Genomic DNA, 19,484 nt, shown 5'->3' on the forward strand with positions numbered 1-19,484 from the left:
GAAGGGAGTAGGTCTCAGTATATGGGACAGATCTATATGAAAGAAAAAGTAGTGGACAAATGTTTGCATCTAAGTGAGAGTCAGCATCGTCAGCAGGAACAAGTTGAATTCTGGTTTGGTTTACTTTTAACCAGCAACTTTTTAATCTTTTCAGATTCCTTCTGAGGTTATAAAATCTATGAACATTTCTCCAGTGCCCCCTCCCCCACAGTGTCTCTACCACCCTGAATTTAAAGAGTGTTTTTAGTGTGGAAGTGTTGAGCCGTGTTTACTGGGGATCCTGGTGGCATCTTGTGCTGCTGCTGATCCTTTTATCTCCTCAGTGGGCCTCCTCAGGTCTCAGCTGCTTACAGCGCAAGAGGATTATTCTGGTTTTCCTGCAGGAGGATCAGAGCTGAGCATCAGAGGTCTGCCGTGGCAGCGGCCAATGGATCCAAGCGGATGGCTTCAGGTGGCGTTCAGGGTGCTGCTGGTCTGCTGGCTGACTGTCGGCCCAGTGCTGGCTCAGTTCCGGCACCCTCTGCCTGTGTTGTGGATCATGCCGGACGGCTCCGGATTGGGGAGGGAGAACCTGACGGCTGGTGTGATCCCAGCTGTCAGAATGGCTCTGCAGGACCTGGAGAAACAACCACCACCGATGGGGAACTATGAGATCCAGCTGCAGCTGCTGGACTCACAGGTTGGTGTCAGACGTCTGCACAGAGAGCTGAAAGACAAAGATACCAGGCTGCTGGTTAGATGTAAATTCATTCAGATGATTTCAAATATATATGAACATGTGAAATGTGTTAGAGAAGAAAAGATTTGACGTAAACTCACCAGCAAATCTGTTTTACTTTCTGCTAACAAAAATATGTAATCAGCCAATCACATGGCAGCATGGGGGAGACGACTTGCTGAAGTTCAGAATGAGGAAGAAAGAGATTTAAGTGACTTTGAACGTGGCATGGTTGCTGGTCTGAGTTTTTACTGGGATTTTCACACACAACCATCTCCAGGGTTTCCAGAGATGGTCTGAAGAAGAGAAAATATCCAGCAAACAGCAGTTGTCTGGACCAGAGTGTCTGGTTGATGTCAGAGGAGAATGGACAGACTGGTTGGAGGTGATAGGAAGGGAACAGGAAGTCCAATCAGCACTGGTTTCAACCAAAATCTGCAGAACATCATCTCTGAACACACAACACGTCCAACCTTGAAGCAGATGGGCTACAGCGGCAGAAGACACACCGGGACCTCCTGTCAGCTAAGAACAGGAAGCTGAGGCTACAATTCACACACACTCACCAACACTGGACAATAGAAGATGGAGAAACGTTGCTGGTCTGATGAGTCTCCATTTCAGCTCCACATTCAGTTGCTCGGCTCAGAATCTGCTGGAAACATCATGAAAACATGGATCCATCCTGCCTTGGATCAACGCTTCAGGCTGCTGCTGGTGTAATGGTGGGGGGAGGTTTTCTTGCCCCACTTTGGGCCCCTTAGTACCAACGTGGCCTGGTTTAACCAGCACAGCCTACCTGAGTATTGTTGCTGACCATGTCCATCCCTTTATGACCACAGTGGAGCATCTTCTGATGCTACTTCCAGCAGGATAATGCACCATGTCACAAAGCTCAGATCATCTCCACCTGCTTTCTAGAACATGACGATGAGTTCACTGGACTCCAACGGCTTCCACACATAGCACCTTTCATGTACAAGACAATTCAAAGTGCTTTCCATAAAACATTAAAAGCTTGACAAATGGTGCAAAGAAAGCATTGAAAAGTAGTAAAATTCAGCAACAAAAGCAAAACTCACAATTAAATCATAATAAAATCATAAATGAAAATTATTAAAAGTAATAGCTGCATGGCCAGCTATTTGTAGGTCTGCACAAGCTCCACACAGTTGCCTTCAGTGGTCACAGGATCCAGGAGCGGCCTGGACCTCCAGACGTCTAACACCATCTTACTGGTTTTGCTGTTGAGGTGCAGGTGGCTGGATTTGCACCATACAACAGAGTCCTGGATCATCTTCCGGTACTCATCCTCCTGTCCACACCAGCTGCACAGAACTGTGACGATGGCCTGGAAAATCCCTGGTGGCCCTCTTCCTACGCTGCTGGACATCTGTAAGGACCGCTGTATGAGCAGGACGACAGGATCCCCACCTCCAAGACCACACTCAAGTTCACATTTTGCCATCAGGAAAACAGCTTCAGGACCAGCAGGATGCGGAACAGTTTCTGTCCCCAAGCTGTGAGATTAGTCACCTCACCACCGCTACCACCCACACAGACTAAAAAGATTGTATTGTGCTGGAAGTCTGACATGTACAGGGTGGATAGGACTGGAGAGAACACTGAGTTGTGTTTACTGAGGTCTGCCTGTCAGGTAAGAGGCAATCCACACCACCAGGTGTGAGTCTACTCCCATCTCTCATGGATGCACAGCCGATAAATCTGCAGCAACTGTGTGATGCTGTCATTTCACTGGTGTGTAAACTTATTGATCTCATGTAAAATAACTGAAGCTGTCAGGTGCATTTAGTGGCTTAGACGTATAAAGTAGAGTGGATATGGTTACGTATCTAACAGCAGTGTTTGCGGCTGTGTTCAGTAACATTTTGCTGCTGGTTTCATCATGTTCATCATGCAGTGTGACCCAGCTAAAGCTCTCAAAGCCCTGTTTGATGCCATGTGGGTGGGACCCCGCTACCTGCTGTTGCTTGGAGGTGTTTGTCCACCTGTGACGGCACTCATCGCCCGTGCTCTGCCAGCCCTCAGCCTGGTGCAGGTGCAACGCTCAGCCTCATCATCACATGATTCATTTAATTCATTCATTTTTTTACAGGCGTCTTTACCAAGTGTCCGTTTATGTCTCAGGTGTCTTTTGCAGCCTCATCCCCCAGCCTGTCCAACAGGAGGTGGTACAGGAACCTGTTTAGCACCATGCCATCAGACCGAGTTCTGAACCAGGCCGCAGTGAAGCTGCTGCAGCGCTACAAGTGGAAGAAAGTTGGCCTCGTCACAAAGGAAGGCCCCGGACAGTCTGAGGTAAAAAAACAAACAAAATAAAATTTATTGAAGTGACTGAACACATGAACATCTTCTTACTAAATACCTCTTTCAGTTCTGAAATATTAATGTAATGCTAGGACATGGACATCAGCTGGTCCTTATCAGGTCTTATAATTAAATAAATCCAACCTCAAATAAAAATAGCAATGAAATATGATAAAGAACAAAAACTGAGCCAAAAGTCAGGATCAGATCAAAAACTGCTTCCTCTCCAGGATCCAGCAGCTTGTAGAAGCTCCTCCAGCAACAGGAAGTTGCAGTCATGGTTTCCTGGATGATGTCATCAGTCTCTCTCATGGTTGAGATCTCAGTCAGGTTGGGGTCTGGACTTTAACTGTACCATGTCAACATCTGGTTCTGGTGTAGATCTGCTGCTGGGTTTGGGATCACTGTCCTGTTACATGAAACAGTTTCAGCAAAGCTTTAGCTGTCAGACAGATGGACTCACATCTGACTCTAGAACAGTGTTTCTCGATTCCTCCTCAAGTACAGATATGATTCTAAAATACTAGTGGCTGTGGCAGCATAACAAGCCCATATCATCATCCTTCCACCACCGTGCTGGACAGTTTTTTCTGCATTCTGACCAAACATGTCCACTTTGGTCTGATCTGTCTAACATTGTTCCAGAAGCCTGGTGGTTTGTTCAGATGCAGCTTTGCCAACCTAAGTCTGTGTGGTGTTATGGCTTTATTTAATTTGTAAGTGTTAAGAAATACACTGGCCTTTGGTTATGACATCAGTTGTGCGACGTGTCCAGACATAGGATGTAGGACCCGCACGTTAGGAGTACGAGAGAGTAAAAATGAATAAAGCGCCATGCAAGAGAACAGCCGGACTCGCGTGTATTATTAGACAACACAACAGTCTGCTGCCATGTTCTTTTAGAGAGAAAAGGCTTTCTAACAAGCCATACTGGTTCAGTATTTTTCTAACTGGACTGTCATGAACTTTAACATTTAACCTGCTAATTGAGGCCTGGAAAGTCTGAGATGTGAAGAGTTTCCTCTTGGGGTTTTTTCCAGTTTCTCTGACCTTGGGCTGAACTTGCTGGGACGTTCTGGGTAGATTGGCAGCTGTCTTAAATGTTTCCACATATGAATGATCCTTCTCTCTGCAGAATGATAGAGTGGATAGTTAGGAAATGACCTCATAACCCTTCTCAGATTGATGGGCAGCAAAAATGTCTCAGTTTATTTGAAAACCATCAAATGTATTTGACCTTTTTTGTCAGAGCTTTCACACCAAATAAATTTTCAGTGTTCTATGTGGCATCCCTTCTTGTTTGTCTTTGTCTCCATAGATGATGAAGGATTTGATCCGGCAGCTGCTGAAGGCTGATATTCAGCTCGTTGCCACAGAAAGTTTCTCTGAAGATGCCTGCAGCACCCTAAAGAAGCTGAAGGTACTGAATGCTTTAAATCCAGGTTCCAGTCTGAAGTCAGGCTGCAGCTGCTTTCACAGTGACTCATTTATAGATTGCAGTTCTACTTTGCAGGAACGAGACATTCGCATCATCATTGGACAGTTTGATGGTGATTCTGCCTCTGAGGTTTTCTGCTGTGTAAGTGCAATGTGGTTCATTAAACTACCAAAAGTTTGTGGATGTCTCTGTGGTCTGTTTTTCCTGCTTTGGACCTCTTCATTTAGGAAAGGGGACATATCAAAATCCACAAAGTTAATAAAAATGGATGGTGGCGAATGTAATTCTGTGATGTTCAGGCTTACAGACTGAATCTGTTTGGAGCTCGGTACCAGTGGATCGTAGCAGCTGGGGGACCAGCTAGATGGGGGCTGGGGTTAAGGCATTCAGGCTGCACGGCCAACAGTCTGCTGACGGCTGCAGACGGATCTATTAGGCTACAGATCAGACAGTTCAGCAGCAAAAACACACCAGGCATCTCTGGACGGGTCAGTACCTTTAATCTTTGTGTCAGAAACAAACTGGGTCGGTTCTGGTTTATTTCAGCTTAATGTGATGATATAGCATGACTTAAAGAGACACCTTGGACAAGAAATGGAACCTGAGAGATCATCTAACAGTGCTCTCGTCCCTCAGACTATCCAGAACTACCAGAACTTCTACCTCAGACAGCTGACCCAGGTCAGGTCTGAGGTCAGCCCACTTCATTCCTTTGCCTACGATGCTGTTTGGGTTGCTGCCAGAGCTCTGAGCCAGGTGATGGAGGCGGTGAAGCACAGAGAGAAATACAGTGCCCACAGAAACACGACAGTCAGCAAAGAGGAGGCTGGGAAGATCCTGCTGGAGGCTGTGAAGAACACATACTTTGAAGGTGTCACTGTAAGCAGATTTCACACACCTGGAAACACACCTGAAACGCACATGAAGCACTCTTGAAACACACCTGAAACACTGCTGAAGCACACCTGAAACACACCTGAAACACTCTTGAAACACACCTGAAACACTACTGAAACACTCTTGAAGCACACCTGAAACACACATGAAACACTCCTGAAACACTACTGAAACATTAGTGAAGCACACCTGAATACATCTGAAACACTCCCGAAACACACCGAAACACTCCTGAAACACACCTGAAACACTCCTGAAACACACATGAAACACACTCTTGAAACACACCTGAAACACACCGAAACACTCCTGAAACACTGCTGAAACACTACTGAAACACACCTGAAACACTCTTGAAACACTCCTGAAACACACATGAAACACTCTTGAAACACACCTGAAACACTACTGAAGCACACCTGAATACATCTGAAACACTCCCGAAACACACCGAAACACTCCTGAAACACACCTGAAACACTCCTGAAACACACATGAAACACACTCTTGAAACACACCTGAAACACACCGAAACACTCCTGAAACACTGCTGAAACACTACTGAAACACACCTGAAACACTCTTGAAACACTCCTGAAACACACATGAAACACTCCCGAAACACACCGAAACACTCCTGAAACACTCCTGAAACACACATGAAACACACTCTTGAAACACACCTGAAACACACCGAAACACTCCTGAAACACACCTGAAACACTACTGAAGCACACCTGAAACACTCTTGAAATACTCCTGTCAGAACATCTCAGTCATGCAGCTGCAGCGTTTACTAAAAGTTACTGGTTTAGGTTTTAGCACCACAACTAAATTAAAAACCAGTTGCAGAAATTAAGATCAACAGAAAGTCAAACTGAAGAAATGAAAGGGAGCAGAAAGAAGAAAATATCTTATCTGCCTTTCATCGCATTTACAACATTTTTTCATATAATTAAAATATAATAATACATCACTCTAAGAAAAACAGTTTATTTGAATCCTGCAAAATGTCAAACCATCCACTTTGCTCATGATAAACCTGCTGCTAGAATAATACAGTTCTTTAAAGTTGTTTATTGTACAGTTTTTGATTTTTTTTCCTAATGAAAATTCCAATTTTATCATTTTTTGTTTCTTCTGTAAACAGACTTCTGTTGTTGACAATGGAAGGAGCTTGAAACAGTTTTTTAAAGGTCACCCTCCCATAACTTCTGACTTATCTTGGCCATCCCAGTGAAAACTTTCTGGATACACCCCTGGTAGTCCATCCAGCGATTAAAGTAGGAAGGGTGTTTCAGTAATCCAGCCATGATGCAATAAACATTTTAAATCGCCTCAGGATCTTTAAACGTTGAACGATCTTATCTTTTTAATATTTCTGAGAAACTGTGCAGGTCTTCTAGTGTGATGCTCAAAATCCAGCTTGTTTTTAAACCAGTTGCAGAGGTTGCCACCAAAGCGATCCAGTAAAGGCCCAGCAGATGGCAGAATGAACCCTCTGCAGGGACTCAATTTAAAGGAATTTAGTTTTTGTGGAATTGAACTTCTGACCAGCAATCGATGTTCCTGAGAGGAACACTGTGGTCCTGAAAGAACAGAAATGTGTGTGATTTATGCGTGTTATATGTTGTGTCTTATCAGGGTCCAGTTTTCTTTAGAAATGGAGAGAGAATGTCGTCAATCGAGCTGATTCAGTTTCAAGGTGATGAAAACCGCTGAAAATTAGTTTGCTTATAGAGTCCTGAACATGTGCAGAACTGTGGTGTATGTGTGGCCTCAGGCAGCAGCGGCGTGCTGGTGGGAGAGTTTAATACGAGCACACAGCAGCTCCGGCTGATTGACAACCGGCTGAAGTTTAAAGGTCAGAATCTAAACTTCTCCTTCACAGAAATGTGATGTGACCCCTCTCACGGCTGTTTCTGTCAGTGTTTCTGAATGCTACACTCATTAGATTCATTAACACTACAGGTGGAGGACCAGCTAGAGACCAGACTCTGGTGCTTCTGCAGCACCGTCAGGTCAGCATCATTCTCTACAGCATCATGTCATCAGCTGCTGCTTTTATCATCTTCATCACTCTGATCATCCTCTGCGTCGTCATCTTCAACCACAAACGCTGGTACAGTCTCAGTAGATTCCCTCCGTGTGTAAACTCCTCCCGTCACACACTGATGTGTCCGTCTGCTTCCAGGCTGCTGATTACTGGCAGCGCATCCCAGGATGAGCTGCTGCTGCTGGGCATCATCCTCTCTTCATCCTCAGTCCCGCTCTCTGGCCTGAACGGAGTCTCACTGCCTGACCCGACGTTGGAGATCCTCTGCTCTGTGAGTTCAACCCCATCTGCTACAAGCTTTTTAGATGCAGGAGAAATGACTTGTTTACAGATTGTTTCTATAAAGGCTTTCTGGGCAGTTTATTTAGAAAAGCCAGATAGGAAAGGTTCAGAGGCGAGGGATGAGATGCAGCAAATGGCCCCAGACCTGAAGTCCAACCTGGGTTGGCCATGATGGGATGCTGCACCCTTTTTCAATGGTGACTCATTATGGGGTTTTTGTTTCAAGATGGAGGTCATCCAAGCTACCTTAGGATCCCCCAGATGGTACCTGAAGAAAAAAAGAAAGAAATTATTTAAACACAGAGAAGGTGAAGGCTGATGAAGAGGAAGATGGAAAGATGGATGAGTGAGAAAGAATGAGGACAGGAAAGGAGGGGTTGAAAGAACGAGACGAGCAGATGTGATTGGGTGAAGCAGGAAGCGGGTCAGCAGGTGATCAGAGGAGGGGGCGTGGCCTTGAACCAGCGTTAACATGTTAACTTCAGTTTTTTCTAAAGATGGTCGGCAAAGATACTGAAAATTATTTCTATTGACTTCTTTTTGTTAAATAATTTGAACCAATTAAATAAAAAATTTGAAAACGTCCTCATTTATGTTTTAATTACTGTTACTGATATAGAACTGTTACCAACAAAATTTCACTGTAAATTTACGACAATAAAGTCTCTTAAATGTTATTTAAATTTTTCGTGATGTGGACTTAGAGCTGTATGAAAATTATATTTATTCTGTACATAAAGCCTCATTACAATAATTTAGTTGTCATGAGTAATACATTGCTTATTTTCTTATGAGGTATTTTGGTTTTATTTTGCATTAGTTTAAACGCTGCCTGGCCAAATAAAAAGTTGTCACCAAAAAAAAAAAAAAAAAAGAAAAAGAAAGAAAAGGTCACACGCTCATATTTGGTTGGACCTCCTTCATCTCTGATTCCAGCAGCATTCATCTGACCACTGCACAAAGCCTCCAGCACATCCCAAAGATTTTCCATGGGGTTCAGGTCTGGACTCTGTGGTGGTCGATCTAGTAGTAAATGATGTCTCCTGGTCCCTGAACCACTCTTTCACAATCTGAGCCCCATGAATCCTGGCACCGTGCCATCAGGGAAGATGGAATAATCTGCACATTCAGTATTCCGGTATCAGCTGACCTCATTCTTTGGACACATAATGCTGCTGAACCTAGACCCGACTCTAGACCTGAACCTAGACCTGACCAACTGCAGCAACTCCAGATCATAGACTGCCCCCACAGGCTTGTACAGTAGCACTAGGCATGATGGCTGCATCCCTTCATCCTCCTCTCTTCTTACCCTGATGCTCCATCACTCTGGACCAGGGTAGATCCGGACTCATCAGACCACATGACCTTCTTCCATGGCTCCAGAGTCCAGTCTTTATGCTCCCTAGCAACCTGAAGCCTTTTTCTTCAGTTAGCCTCACTGGTTAGTGGTTTTCTTCTGGCTCCACAGCCGTTCAGTCCCTTGAGTTCCTTCACATTGTTTATGTGGAAATGTTCTAACTTTCACTATTAAACATGGTCCTGAGTTCTACTGCTGTTTTTCTTACGTTAAATCACCGATCTCCATCATTCAGGATGTTTTTCTGACCATGTTTCTTCCTGGAAGACGATGGTTACAACCATTCTTCCAGCTTTTAATGACAGTCGGACAGTTCTGAACCCAGCTCTAGTAGTTTCTGCTTCTCATGAGATGTTTTCTCTGCTTAATACCAATGATCTGACCCTGAGTCATTAGGAAAGTTAGAGCTGTCGCTGCTGACCCGACCCATCCCCTGTTCCATGAATACAGGCTGTTACCCTCAGGTCGCCGGTATGCTATGCCACGGTGCTGGACAAATAGACTAAAAAATTCATTTATTCCGGCTTCCATTGGCTTAATGAATAGTGGGTGTTTAAATTAACCTGTGTGATGTTGTTGTTTTGTTTTGTTTGCTTGTTTTATTTTTAAATTGAATGTGGCGTCATTTTCATTGTCATTGCTGGCTGCACAACAAATTGCCCCTCAAGGGGATAATAAAGTTTTCTAATCTAATCTAATCTAATCTTCTTAAAGAAATTAACATCTTTTCTAATACCACAGATGTGTCTTTCCACATGGTTGTTTAAGACATGAGAAGCTGCTCGTTGCATCAGTTGGGGATAAATAACTTGCTGCAGATGAAAGATAATGGCCCATGCAGAGATTATCCATTAGGAGGCTCCTACCTGTTAGCTTAGTTAAATCCAGGTGGCCACTTTTGTTTTAGCCAGGCGGTGTATGTTTAGAATTTATGTTTTGATGGCTAAATAAGTTATCTAAGCTCTTTTAATGTCCCGCATTTAACCATGGTGAGGTGCAGTTCTGCTTCGAGTGTGCATGCTCCATGTCTGTAGCAGGTTAATGGAGCAGCAGTTTTCTGACCGTGAATAGTTTTTCTTTCCATGACATCACTGCAACAAGTTATTTTTTGTGGTATTATTTTGCAGGAAAGTAAACCATTGGTTTAACTGTGTCCGGAGGTCAAACCTCTGATATTTAAATGTCCATGTGAGGATCATGTTTTTCATGTGCTGCCTGTGAAGGCTCGTCTGTGGACTCTCTCTGTGGGACACGCTGTGGGCTTTGCTGTGCTGTTCACCAAAACGTGGAGGGTTTATTCTCTCTGCAGCATAGAGCAGAAGGTAAATCACAAACTGAAGGGTTGCTTTCTGAATTTAAACAAACATGAAGACTGAAAAGACAAAGCCATCCATGATCAGGCTGCAGTGTAAGAAGATTTTGTATTTTCCATGCAGACTCATCGGCAGCACACCAGCTGTGTCCTGCTCTGGGTTTTCCTGCTGGACATGCTCGTTTTAACTTCCTGGCAGATCCTGGACCCTCTCAGATGGGTGATGCTTCAGCACAGCTCAGAGGTGATGAGAATCTCACCTTAAATGTCTTCTTTTAGAAAGAAAAACAGCAAAGAAAAAAAGCATAAGAAAATCTGAAAGGAACAGCAGGAGGTATGTGCAAACCTAAGAGGACTCAGATATGTGAAGGATATGAAGTAAAAAGCCATCTAACCTGCAGTGCTTCATGACTGTTTGGACCTGTATGGATGTTTTTACCTGGTCATATGTTTTCAGAACAACCCTTCGGATCAGGACGCCATCATCCGGCCGTACTCGGAACACTGCAGCAGCACCAACATGGATCTGTGGCTCACTGCCGTCTACGGATACAAAGCGCCTCTCCTGGTCAGCAAACACACAATAAACATTTTGAAATAGTAAAAAATGAAAGAGCTTAAATAATTTAAAGAGGACGGGGTCCTTTTTCAATGTGTGTCGTCTCTTTTTCCTGTTTGACAAATGGATTATTCAGAAAATATGAGTGTCCAAAACACCAACCATGACTCAGCAGATTTAAAGTGTGATTTTCCACAGCTTCTTTTCTTGGAAGCTCTTTATAGATCTGATTGGTTGAAGATGGTCCATTAGGCTTGCTCTGAGGTGTGATCAGACCTTGTGTTTGGTCTTCAGGGTCTTGGATGTTTTGTGGCCTGGAACATCAGGACGGCAGAAATGGCGCCCCCTGCTGTTAACAGTAAACTTCTGACTCTCTGTATGTTTGCTGTGACCTTGTCCAGCGTGTCGGGAGTGTCAGGATCTCTGCTGGCATCCCATAATCCTCCTGTTCAGTTCTGTCTAAGCAGCATCCTCATCCTCAGCTGCAACATCTTCATCCTGAGCAGCCTGTTTGGACCACAGGTCAGTGTGATGGTCTCCTCTCTTGGATATTTACCATGGCAGCCTGTAGAGTCTGAGAGGAATGAAACAAAAACAACACACTAAGGTTTCCTCCCCCTTTTTACTTCCAGATGTTGTATGTGCTATGTAGCAGCAGTGAGCTGCAGCAGCCGTGTGAAGCTGCAGATGAGGAAGATGAGGATGAGCTCAGCAGGTTCAACCAGCAGCTGAAGATTCAGAGTTTACAGGTGAGAATGTTGTTAAAGGGTCATTCTGGCAGCATAAAACAGTATTTTCAGCTCAGAGATGCAGACAGGAATCATTCCTTCCTCTGGATGTCTGATTCCTGAAGCTTTTCTTCGTTGAGGATAATAAATGTGCTGTTGAACTGTTGTTGTCTGCAGCTGGATGTCCAAATAGAAACCATCACCATGCAGCTGTCTGACATGTCTGAGCCACACTGGTTTCTGCATGGGACTGGACCCAAATATGGTAACCACGAACATCAACCAGCAACTGTAAAGAAACCGTTTCACTGTTATCAGCTGTTTTTTTTTTTTTCATTCATAGCAGCTGCCGTCGGCTCTCAATCAACCCATGAAGCTCAGGTCTATTTTCATAGAGACTCTGAGGGGAAAGTTTCAAATCTAGACAACATCAACTCCCCTGAACAGTGAGTGGAGCAAAGTACACCCGAACAATTAGCTGAACGTAGCACACACTAGCAGCTAAGATGTAGAACAAGCATTGTGTGAGGACCTGGTTATCTCTGACCTGCCATTCATCAGCTCAGCCATCTGCCTGAATTTTGGAATTTGTTTTCCTGCATGCTGATCGCAGCAACAATCGGGATGGCCCCTTAATCTCAACTGGAATGACATGTTGATCTGAATGTGATTGGATCAGAAGCTTTTGACTGGTCAGGCTTTTAATCCATGTAAACACGGCTAGTGATAAAGTAAACAGGGTTTGACTCCTGCACTGGCCAGGAGTCGTTCTTTGAAGTGCAAAAACATGTTTTTCCAGTGTTTGTGGTGAATAACGTGCACGCTTCGTCTCAGGTGCATGGCCATACAAGGAAAAGTAAATCTGGGAGTTATATGTGATAGACGAGACAGGTAAAGCACTAAAAATGCTTTACATTAAACATTAAAGGTATTACAGCAAAGTGCAAAAGAAACATTAAAATGGAGAATTAACAAACTAAAAGGAATAAAAGATATTAAATAAAAACAGAACAAGCTAAAATAGAGACAGGCAGTGAACATTTGGGCACATACAAGATGTCAACAGGAAATACATCATGATATCATCAGTGATCGTAGACATCGTAGCCTTGGATGACATTCCCGAATTGGAAAACACATCCTGGACCCTTTAAAGGAGACCTGACATCCTGTGTTTTGTTCTTCGTGTGTTTTCCAACAGTGTGCGTCGCCGTCTGTCTGTCCAGCTGCCCATCCTCCATCATTCCTACCTGCCCGTCATTGGTGGCGTCAGCTCCAGCAGCTCCAGTCTGTTCGCCAACCAGGAGGACTTCCTGGTTACCTGATGGCGGGACACTGAAGCAGCTACCTTACTGAGGAACCAGCAGCTATGACATTTACATTTAGAAACTGGCATTCATATGATCTATAAGTACTTTCTTTTAGCACAGTAAGCTAAACTTCTTGTTTTTTAACTCTAAATGTTAGGTTGGTGAACAAACCCTACTTCTGGAAAAGTTGAGATATTTTCTACAACACATTAAAAACTCAAATCAGGAACTGGTTCATTTGGTTAAAGGTCCAGTTTGTAAGGATTACTGCCATCTAGTGGTGAGGATGGACATAGAAATGACTTCAAATACTAGCCACATGAATGGACGGCGCCTGTTGGCGGCCCAAATTTTTCCAGACAAACATGTTTTCATCTTGGAAAAAGTGGAAAGAAGGAAGAGCTCGCTGAAAAAGTTTCAGCTTCATTGTGCAAACATATATGTATACGTATATACAGGCTGTCAAAAATAACGCATTAATGGCAGTAGCTAATTAATTAATAAATAATTAATAGCGGTAAGATTTTAAACGCATGTGCAGCATGACAAGCCTGTACAGCAGTCATTTCTCTGTGATGGCCGCAGGACACGGAGGTGAGGCAAGATGGAACGAGATCTGGCCAGCTCTGTTGATGGATAAAAGCGTACAAAGGATGTTTATGGAACAGCCAGTAAATAAAAAGTGATTTGCACGATCTGCATGAAGGAGATTCACTTTCACCGACGCTGTTCAATCATAAAGTACCATCAGAGCCGGAGTACGCCACGAGAGAAGGGGAGGGACTAGTAAAGCAGGATTTATACTCGTCTAAGGTTGGTTACAGGGTCATCGTCTTATGGTCTGCACAGGTCTGCAAAGAAAAAGGTGATTAATCATGATAAATTCATTTTTAAGCTGTGGATAATTATAATTATTAAAAGTTTATATATATATAAATATATATATATATATATGTGTGTGTGTGTGTGTGTGTATAAAATTTGCCTCTGATTTTTTGGGCAAGAGACTTCAGGAAAAATGCAAAAATTAGGGGGTACAGGGGGCATTCCTGCCTGGTACCACGTCCAGTACTAAGGGGGCTTAAAATGGATCCATTAGAGCTCACCCTATCTGTGAGTTTATCATACAAGAGTATTACACAATTTATGAAATAACTGCCAAAATTAAAGTGTTCCAGGACATTAAACAAGTAGCACCACTCCACACTGTCAAACGCTTTTTCCGCATCTAGCGAGGCAGTTGTAGGAGAGGCCTTTAATTTTCCTGTATGAGAGTGATGTATCTTGATCAGGAAATGTGGAAAAATTGGCTTTCAGGCAAAAACGTCTCTGGACGCTGACTTGAATAATAAAAAGAAGTTTATTACAAAAGTTCTGACATCAAAACAGATTTCTGCAGCAAAATCTGGAGGTCCCAAAACCAGAACGAAGACCTAAAGACCTGATGTGTCGTTCTGTCTTATTTAGGGTTTAAACAAAGAAAATTCCTCAGTCCTGTGTCCTCCAATCACAGAGTTTGCCTATAGGATGCCCATTTGCATAGAATGCATGTTCGTGTGTCAATCCAGTCTGTGGGACAGAGAACCTTATATGGTAAAAACTTGAGTGTGTACCATACAAATGCTATGCTTAGATCCCTTAAGAGATAATGGAAAAAGGTGCCTCAGGTCATTTAGGGAGGATCTATTCTTTATAAAGCCAGTCTGATCTTTGTGTACAAGTGATGATAAGTAACCTTCTAACCTTAGAGCTCATCCTTTGGCAAAATTTTTGCTTTCTGTTGTAAGCAAGGAGATCAAGCGATAGGAGCCCACAAGTTCTGGGTCCTTGTCTGGCTTACGTATCAAAGTAATGAGGGCATCCTGAAGTGTCATGGGCAAGGACTTTTTATTAATCGAAAACTGGAGAATATCTATCAGGGGGTCTAAATTTTCTATAAAATTCTGGTGTGAACCCATCTAGCCCAGGGGCTTTCCCAAATTGGAGCGACGTAGGCGCTTTTAGAATTTCATTCCTGGATATGGTCATTCTAATAAAGTTTTGTCTATTTCTGATAACTTAGGTAACTTAACTGAGGATAAAAACCTCTCGCAGCTATCTGAGGTGTTCTCACATTCAGGCGAATACAGCTTCAAGAGGAATGTTCGGAAGCACTCGTTTATCTCTTCGGGTTACATGTGGTGGTAGAGTCTGTTTTCTTAATCCTTTTAATCATAAAGATTGAAGTCTGTTTTTTTAATTGCCACATTAATAACTTATTACCCTTGTTGCCGAGTTTGTAGTATCTTTGTCTGGTCCTAAGCAACACTTTTTCAGCTCTACAGGTGTTAGTAAAGTTGTACTGGTTACGCTTTCTCAACAGTGTCTTGTACAAGCCTTCTGATCTAATTTTACGGTGCTCTTTCTCTAGTTTCTTTATTTCTGCTTCTAGCGTTTGTAAGGTTGTCCAAGAGTCTTTCTTCAAATGGCTAGAAAAGAATATTATTATCCCTCTGAGATAAGCCTTAAGGGAGTCCCAGAGGCTGGCCTGGGAACGCCTTCGGGATCCCCCCAGATAAGCTGGTGAATGTGGCTGGGGAGAGGGAAGTCTGGGTTCACCTGCTTAGGCAGCTGCCCCCACGACCCGACTCCGGATAAGCAGTGGAAAATAAATGTCCTGTCCAACCAAGCACCTCATAACGTTAAGTACTCTCCTGCATTTTCCCACAATCTTCTGTACATGACCGCTCAAGTAAGTTTCACATCAATAATCACACCCAAAAACTGGAATTGCTCCACACTACCAATCACTTTGTCATACAGTCTCAGTGTCAGGTCGGGCTTTCGCCTATTTCTAGTAAACAACATAGTTTTTGTTTTATTAACTGAAAACTTAAAACTCCATCTATAGGACCATTCTTCCACTCTATGAACGGCCTCCTGCATCGTTTTCACCAGAAATTCCACATTTCTCCCACGTTTTCAAGTTGCTCCATCATCAGCAAAAAGAGACATTGCCATAAAAGAGACTGCTTTCCATATCCATAAAAACAACATTTATCATAACCAAAAACAACAATGGACTGATTATACTTTCCTGTGGAGTTACATTTTTTAGTTTCACAATACTCCGAGTACGCCTTACAAACCCTTACCTGCATTACCCATCCCCTCAAAAAATCCTCTACCCACCGACACCCATTATCTCAAGTTTTATCAAAAGGCCCTCTCTCCACATCATATCATAGGCCTTTTCAGTGTCAAAGAAAACGGCCACCACATTTTCCTTATTAATCTGAGCTTTCTTAATTTCATGCTGTAAACACACCACTGGGTCCATGGTATTTCTGCCCCTCTGAAATCCACTCTGGTAATTAGCCAAATATCTCCTGCTTTCAATATAATAAATGAGCTTTTCTTTAACCATTTTTCCATAATCTTGCAAATGTGACGAGGTGGTAAGGCTATAAAAGATATGTTGTATTAAAAATAAGGGTGACACCCCCAACTGGGTGGTTAAACCCCCAGTGAACCTAAAAAGACAAAAAAAAAAAAAAAAAAAAAAAAAAGATAGATTCAAAATAAAATGCACCAGGGCAGATGGATTGCCATAACAACTGTATATTTTATTCAAACAATTTCCTTTTAACACAGTTAATAAACATAAAATATAAATAAAAGCTGACAATTCCCCAAAATAGATTGCACGGAGGCTCCAGCCCTATAAATAAAAAAAGGGTTAAAACATGCCAACCAAAAAGAAGCCATATGCAATGGAAACACTTAACAAAAATCTGGGGCTGCCTCCCCCGTGGTTATTAGTCTGGGATCACCACTTGTGCTGGAGATGGACGGGAGGAGCGGACAGGAATCCCAAACGGAGAAAAAACAGCAGGGTATCCACACATACCCACGATAGCATAGGATGTGCTAATTCCCATGTCAGTAGCTACACCCGCCGGTGGTGAGGAAGAGAGAAGAAACCAGCTACAGTGCGGCAGGTCTGGACGAACTGCCCCGGCACCAAACCCAATCATCAAGCAGCACACCGCCAAGGTGGAGCTGCCTGGTATGCTGCATTCAACATGGCCCCGGACAGCCAGCATACGGTGCCTACTGCAGGGACAAACACCTGCCCGGATATAAAGGCGCTCTACTCCGCCCAGCAATCAGTGCCATTTGCGCGACACCTTGCAGTGGCAATGTGTGAGTGAGGGAACTGGAGTGAGACAATCCCACTCCAATACACAAATATTAGATGTTAAGGCAATCTGGACTGGACACCATTAGTAGTAATAGTGGCACATAGTAAAGTATAAAGAAGACGTATCCAAGATATGAAGCCTTTGCTGAAACCGAATTTATCTAAAACAGCAAACAGGTAGTTCCACTCAACTCTGTCGAATGCCTTTTCCGCCTCGACTGATACTACCACTACCACTACTTTAGAGTAGATTACATTTAGTAAAGTACGAATATTGTAAAAAAGCTGACGGCCCTTTACAAAACCAGTCTGCTCCTTAGAAATAATAATTGGGAGGACCTTTTCTAAGCGACGAGCTAAGGCTTTTGCAAGTATCTTGGTGTCCACATTCATTAACGAGACAGGCCTGTAAGAAGTGTAAAGTTCTGGATCCTTGTCCTTCTTTAAGAGGACACTAATAGAGGCCTGTCTCAATGTAGGGGGGAGAGAGCCCTGTGACAGCGGTTCAACATAAACAGAAAGCAATAATGGAATGAGTTTGGTGTTAAACACCTTAAAAATTCTACCGGAAATCCATCTGGACCGGGAGCTTTATTATTTTGCATGCGTTGTAAAGCAAGATAAAGCTCCTGAACAGTCAATGGTGAGTCTAATTGATTAATCACCTCTGGACATATAGCAGGAAGCTCAAGATCATCTAAAAAAGTTTGCATGTTTGACAAATCTGACCCTGATTCAGAGCTATACAAAGAGGAATAAAAAGATGAGAAAACTGAACTAATAGAATCTGGCTCCTCCAACAGTGCACCCGTTGTGTCCTTAATGCAAGGGATTAGACGCAAGGCTGCCTGTCGACGTAGTTGGTGAGCTAGCAGTCTTCCCGACTTATCGCCATATTCGTAGTATCTGGAGCGAGAGTGTAGCAAGAGTCGCTCAGCTTCGCTGGTTGTGATTAGGTCTAACTCGGTCTGCAAGGCTACCCTGCGCTTTAACAGATCAGTAGATGGAGTGGCCGCGAGCTGTTGGTCCACAGAGTCTAAATCTGTTAAGAGCTTCTGTATAGTAAACATGCGTGTTTTCCTCAAGTGTGCAGAGTAAGAAATAACCTGACCCCGTAAATAGGCTTTTAAAGATTCCCAAAGTAATGCTTTTGAAATCGGCTCTTCCTCTGATTGATTGAGACTAATAAAATCATCAATTGCTGTTGTAATGAGGTTATGAAATTTATCATCTGACAGAAGTGACGTGTTAAACCTCCACTGAGTGGAGTAGCGAGGTCCTGGTGAAACTTGAATATCTAAAGATACGGGTGCATGATCAGATATAGCAATAGAATGGTACAAAACATCTGACACTTTGGGCATTAGTTTAGAGTCTATAAAGTAGTAATCGATGCGGGAAAAAGTCTGATGCACATGTGAGTAGAAAGATTATTGTCTACCACTAGGGTTCCGAAATCTCCAGGGGTCAACGTAGCCGTTAGCAGACATAAAATTACCGAGCATCTTAACCATTAGTGATTGAGTGGAGCCTAATTTCGATCGATCTAACTGAGGATTAATGACACAGTTCATGTCCCCGCCAAAAATCAAAAAGTGATCGTTTAGAGAAGTGAGACTTTCTAACAACTTATTCATATAGTGTGGATTGTCAAAATTTGGTGCGTATACATTAACAAGTAAGACAGGAGTATGAGCTAAAGTACCTGAAATTATCAAATATCTACCTTCCCTATCAGAATTAACTGCAGATGGTGTAAATGAAATTGATTTACCAATCAGAACAGCAACCCCCCTGGCCTTAGAGTCGAAGCTAGAATGGAACACTTCCGAAACCCAGGGACACTTCAGTCTAACTTGATCCTTGGTTCTCATGTGGGTCTCCTGTAGGAACACAATGTCAGGTTTTAAGCGCTTTAGGTGAGAGAACACCCGTGATCGTTTAACTGCTCCCCCCAAACCCTTAATATTCCAACTGACAAAACGTACAGATGAGCCTACAATGTTAGCCATGTATAGTAGATATCAAAAAGCAAGTGGACCAAGGTGACAGCCCCCCCCCCCCCCCCCCCCCCCCCCGCTTCACTAACTCTCCCAATCCCCATAAATCCCCATAAATGTTATAGTCCTCAGGCAGTCCCACAATCCTGATATTATTGCGGCGAGACCTCGCCTCTAAATCTTCGCACTTATTCTCAAGTGAAACAAGTTGGGTCGAAAGTCTTTCCACCTTATTTTGGAGTGAGACCACATCATCTGTGCAAGTCGATAGCGAGACCTCCATGTCACCAATAGTGCCTTTCAACCCGTGTAC

At 43.2% G+C, this 19,484-nt stretch overlaps 1 protein-coding gene across 1 annotated transcript; it reads left to right on the top strand.

Annotated features, from left to right (window-relative positions):
- The first annotated feature begins 273 nt into the window (after positions 1–273).
- On the top strand, positions 274–13,268 carry LOC121649921 (gamma-aminobutyric acid type B receptor subunit 2-like). The gene is made up of 19 exons (XM_042001049.1): positions 274–679; positions 2,640–2,777; positions 2,867–3,037; positions 4,365–4,466; positions 4,560–4,625; positions 4,784–4,972; positions 5,121–5,363; positions 7,026–7,086; positions 7,165–7,245; positions 7,353–7,503; positions 7,576–7,708; positions 10,303–10,401; positions 10,516–10,635; positions 10,849–10,959; positions 11,245–11,472; positions 11,583–11,699; positions 11,856–11,943; positions 12,022–12,124; positions 12,880–13,268. Exons 1-19 carry the CDS (start codon positions 428–430, stop codon positions 13,001–13,003), a joined length of 2,577 nt encoding a protein of 858 aa, XP_041856983.1. The 5' UTR covers positions 274–427; the 3' UTR covers positions 13,004–13,268.
- Positions 13,269–19,484: the final 6,216 nt, after the last annotated feature.

This window comes from Melanotaenia boesemani, chromosome 12 (genome assembly GCF_017639745.1).
Source record: "Melanotaenia boesemani isolate fMelBoe1 chromosome 12, fMelBoe1.pri, whole genome shotgun sequence".
NCBI lineage: Eukaryota > Metazoa > Chordata > Actinopteri > Atheriniformes > Melanotaeniidae > Melanotaenia > Melanotaenia boesemani.

Coding starts and splice junctions, on each gene's coding strand:
- LOC121649921 (XM_042001049.1), top strand. CDS start 428: ATGGATCCAAGCGGATGGCTTCAGGTGGCGTTCAGGGTGCTGCTGGTC. Junction 4,626..4,783: donor CCTCTGAGGTTTTCTGCTGT/GTAAGTGCAATG, acceptor TGTGATGTTCAG/GCTTACAGACTGAATCTGTT. Junction 7,087..7,164: donor CGAGCTGATTCAGTTTCAAG/GTGATGAAAACC, acceptor GTGTGGCCTCAG/GCAGCAGCGGCGTGCTGGTG.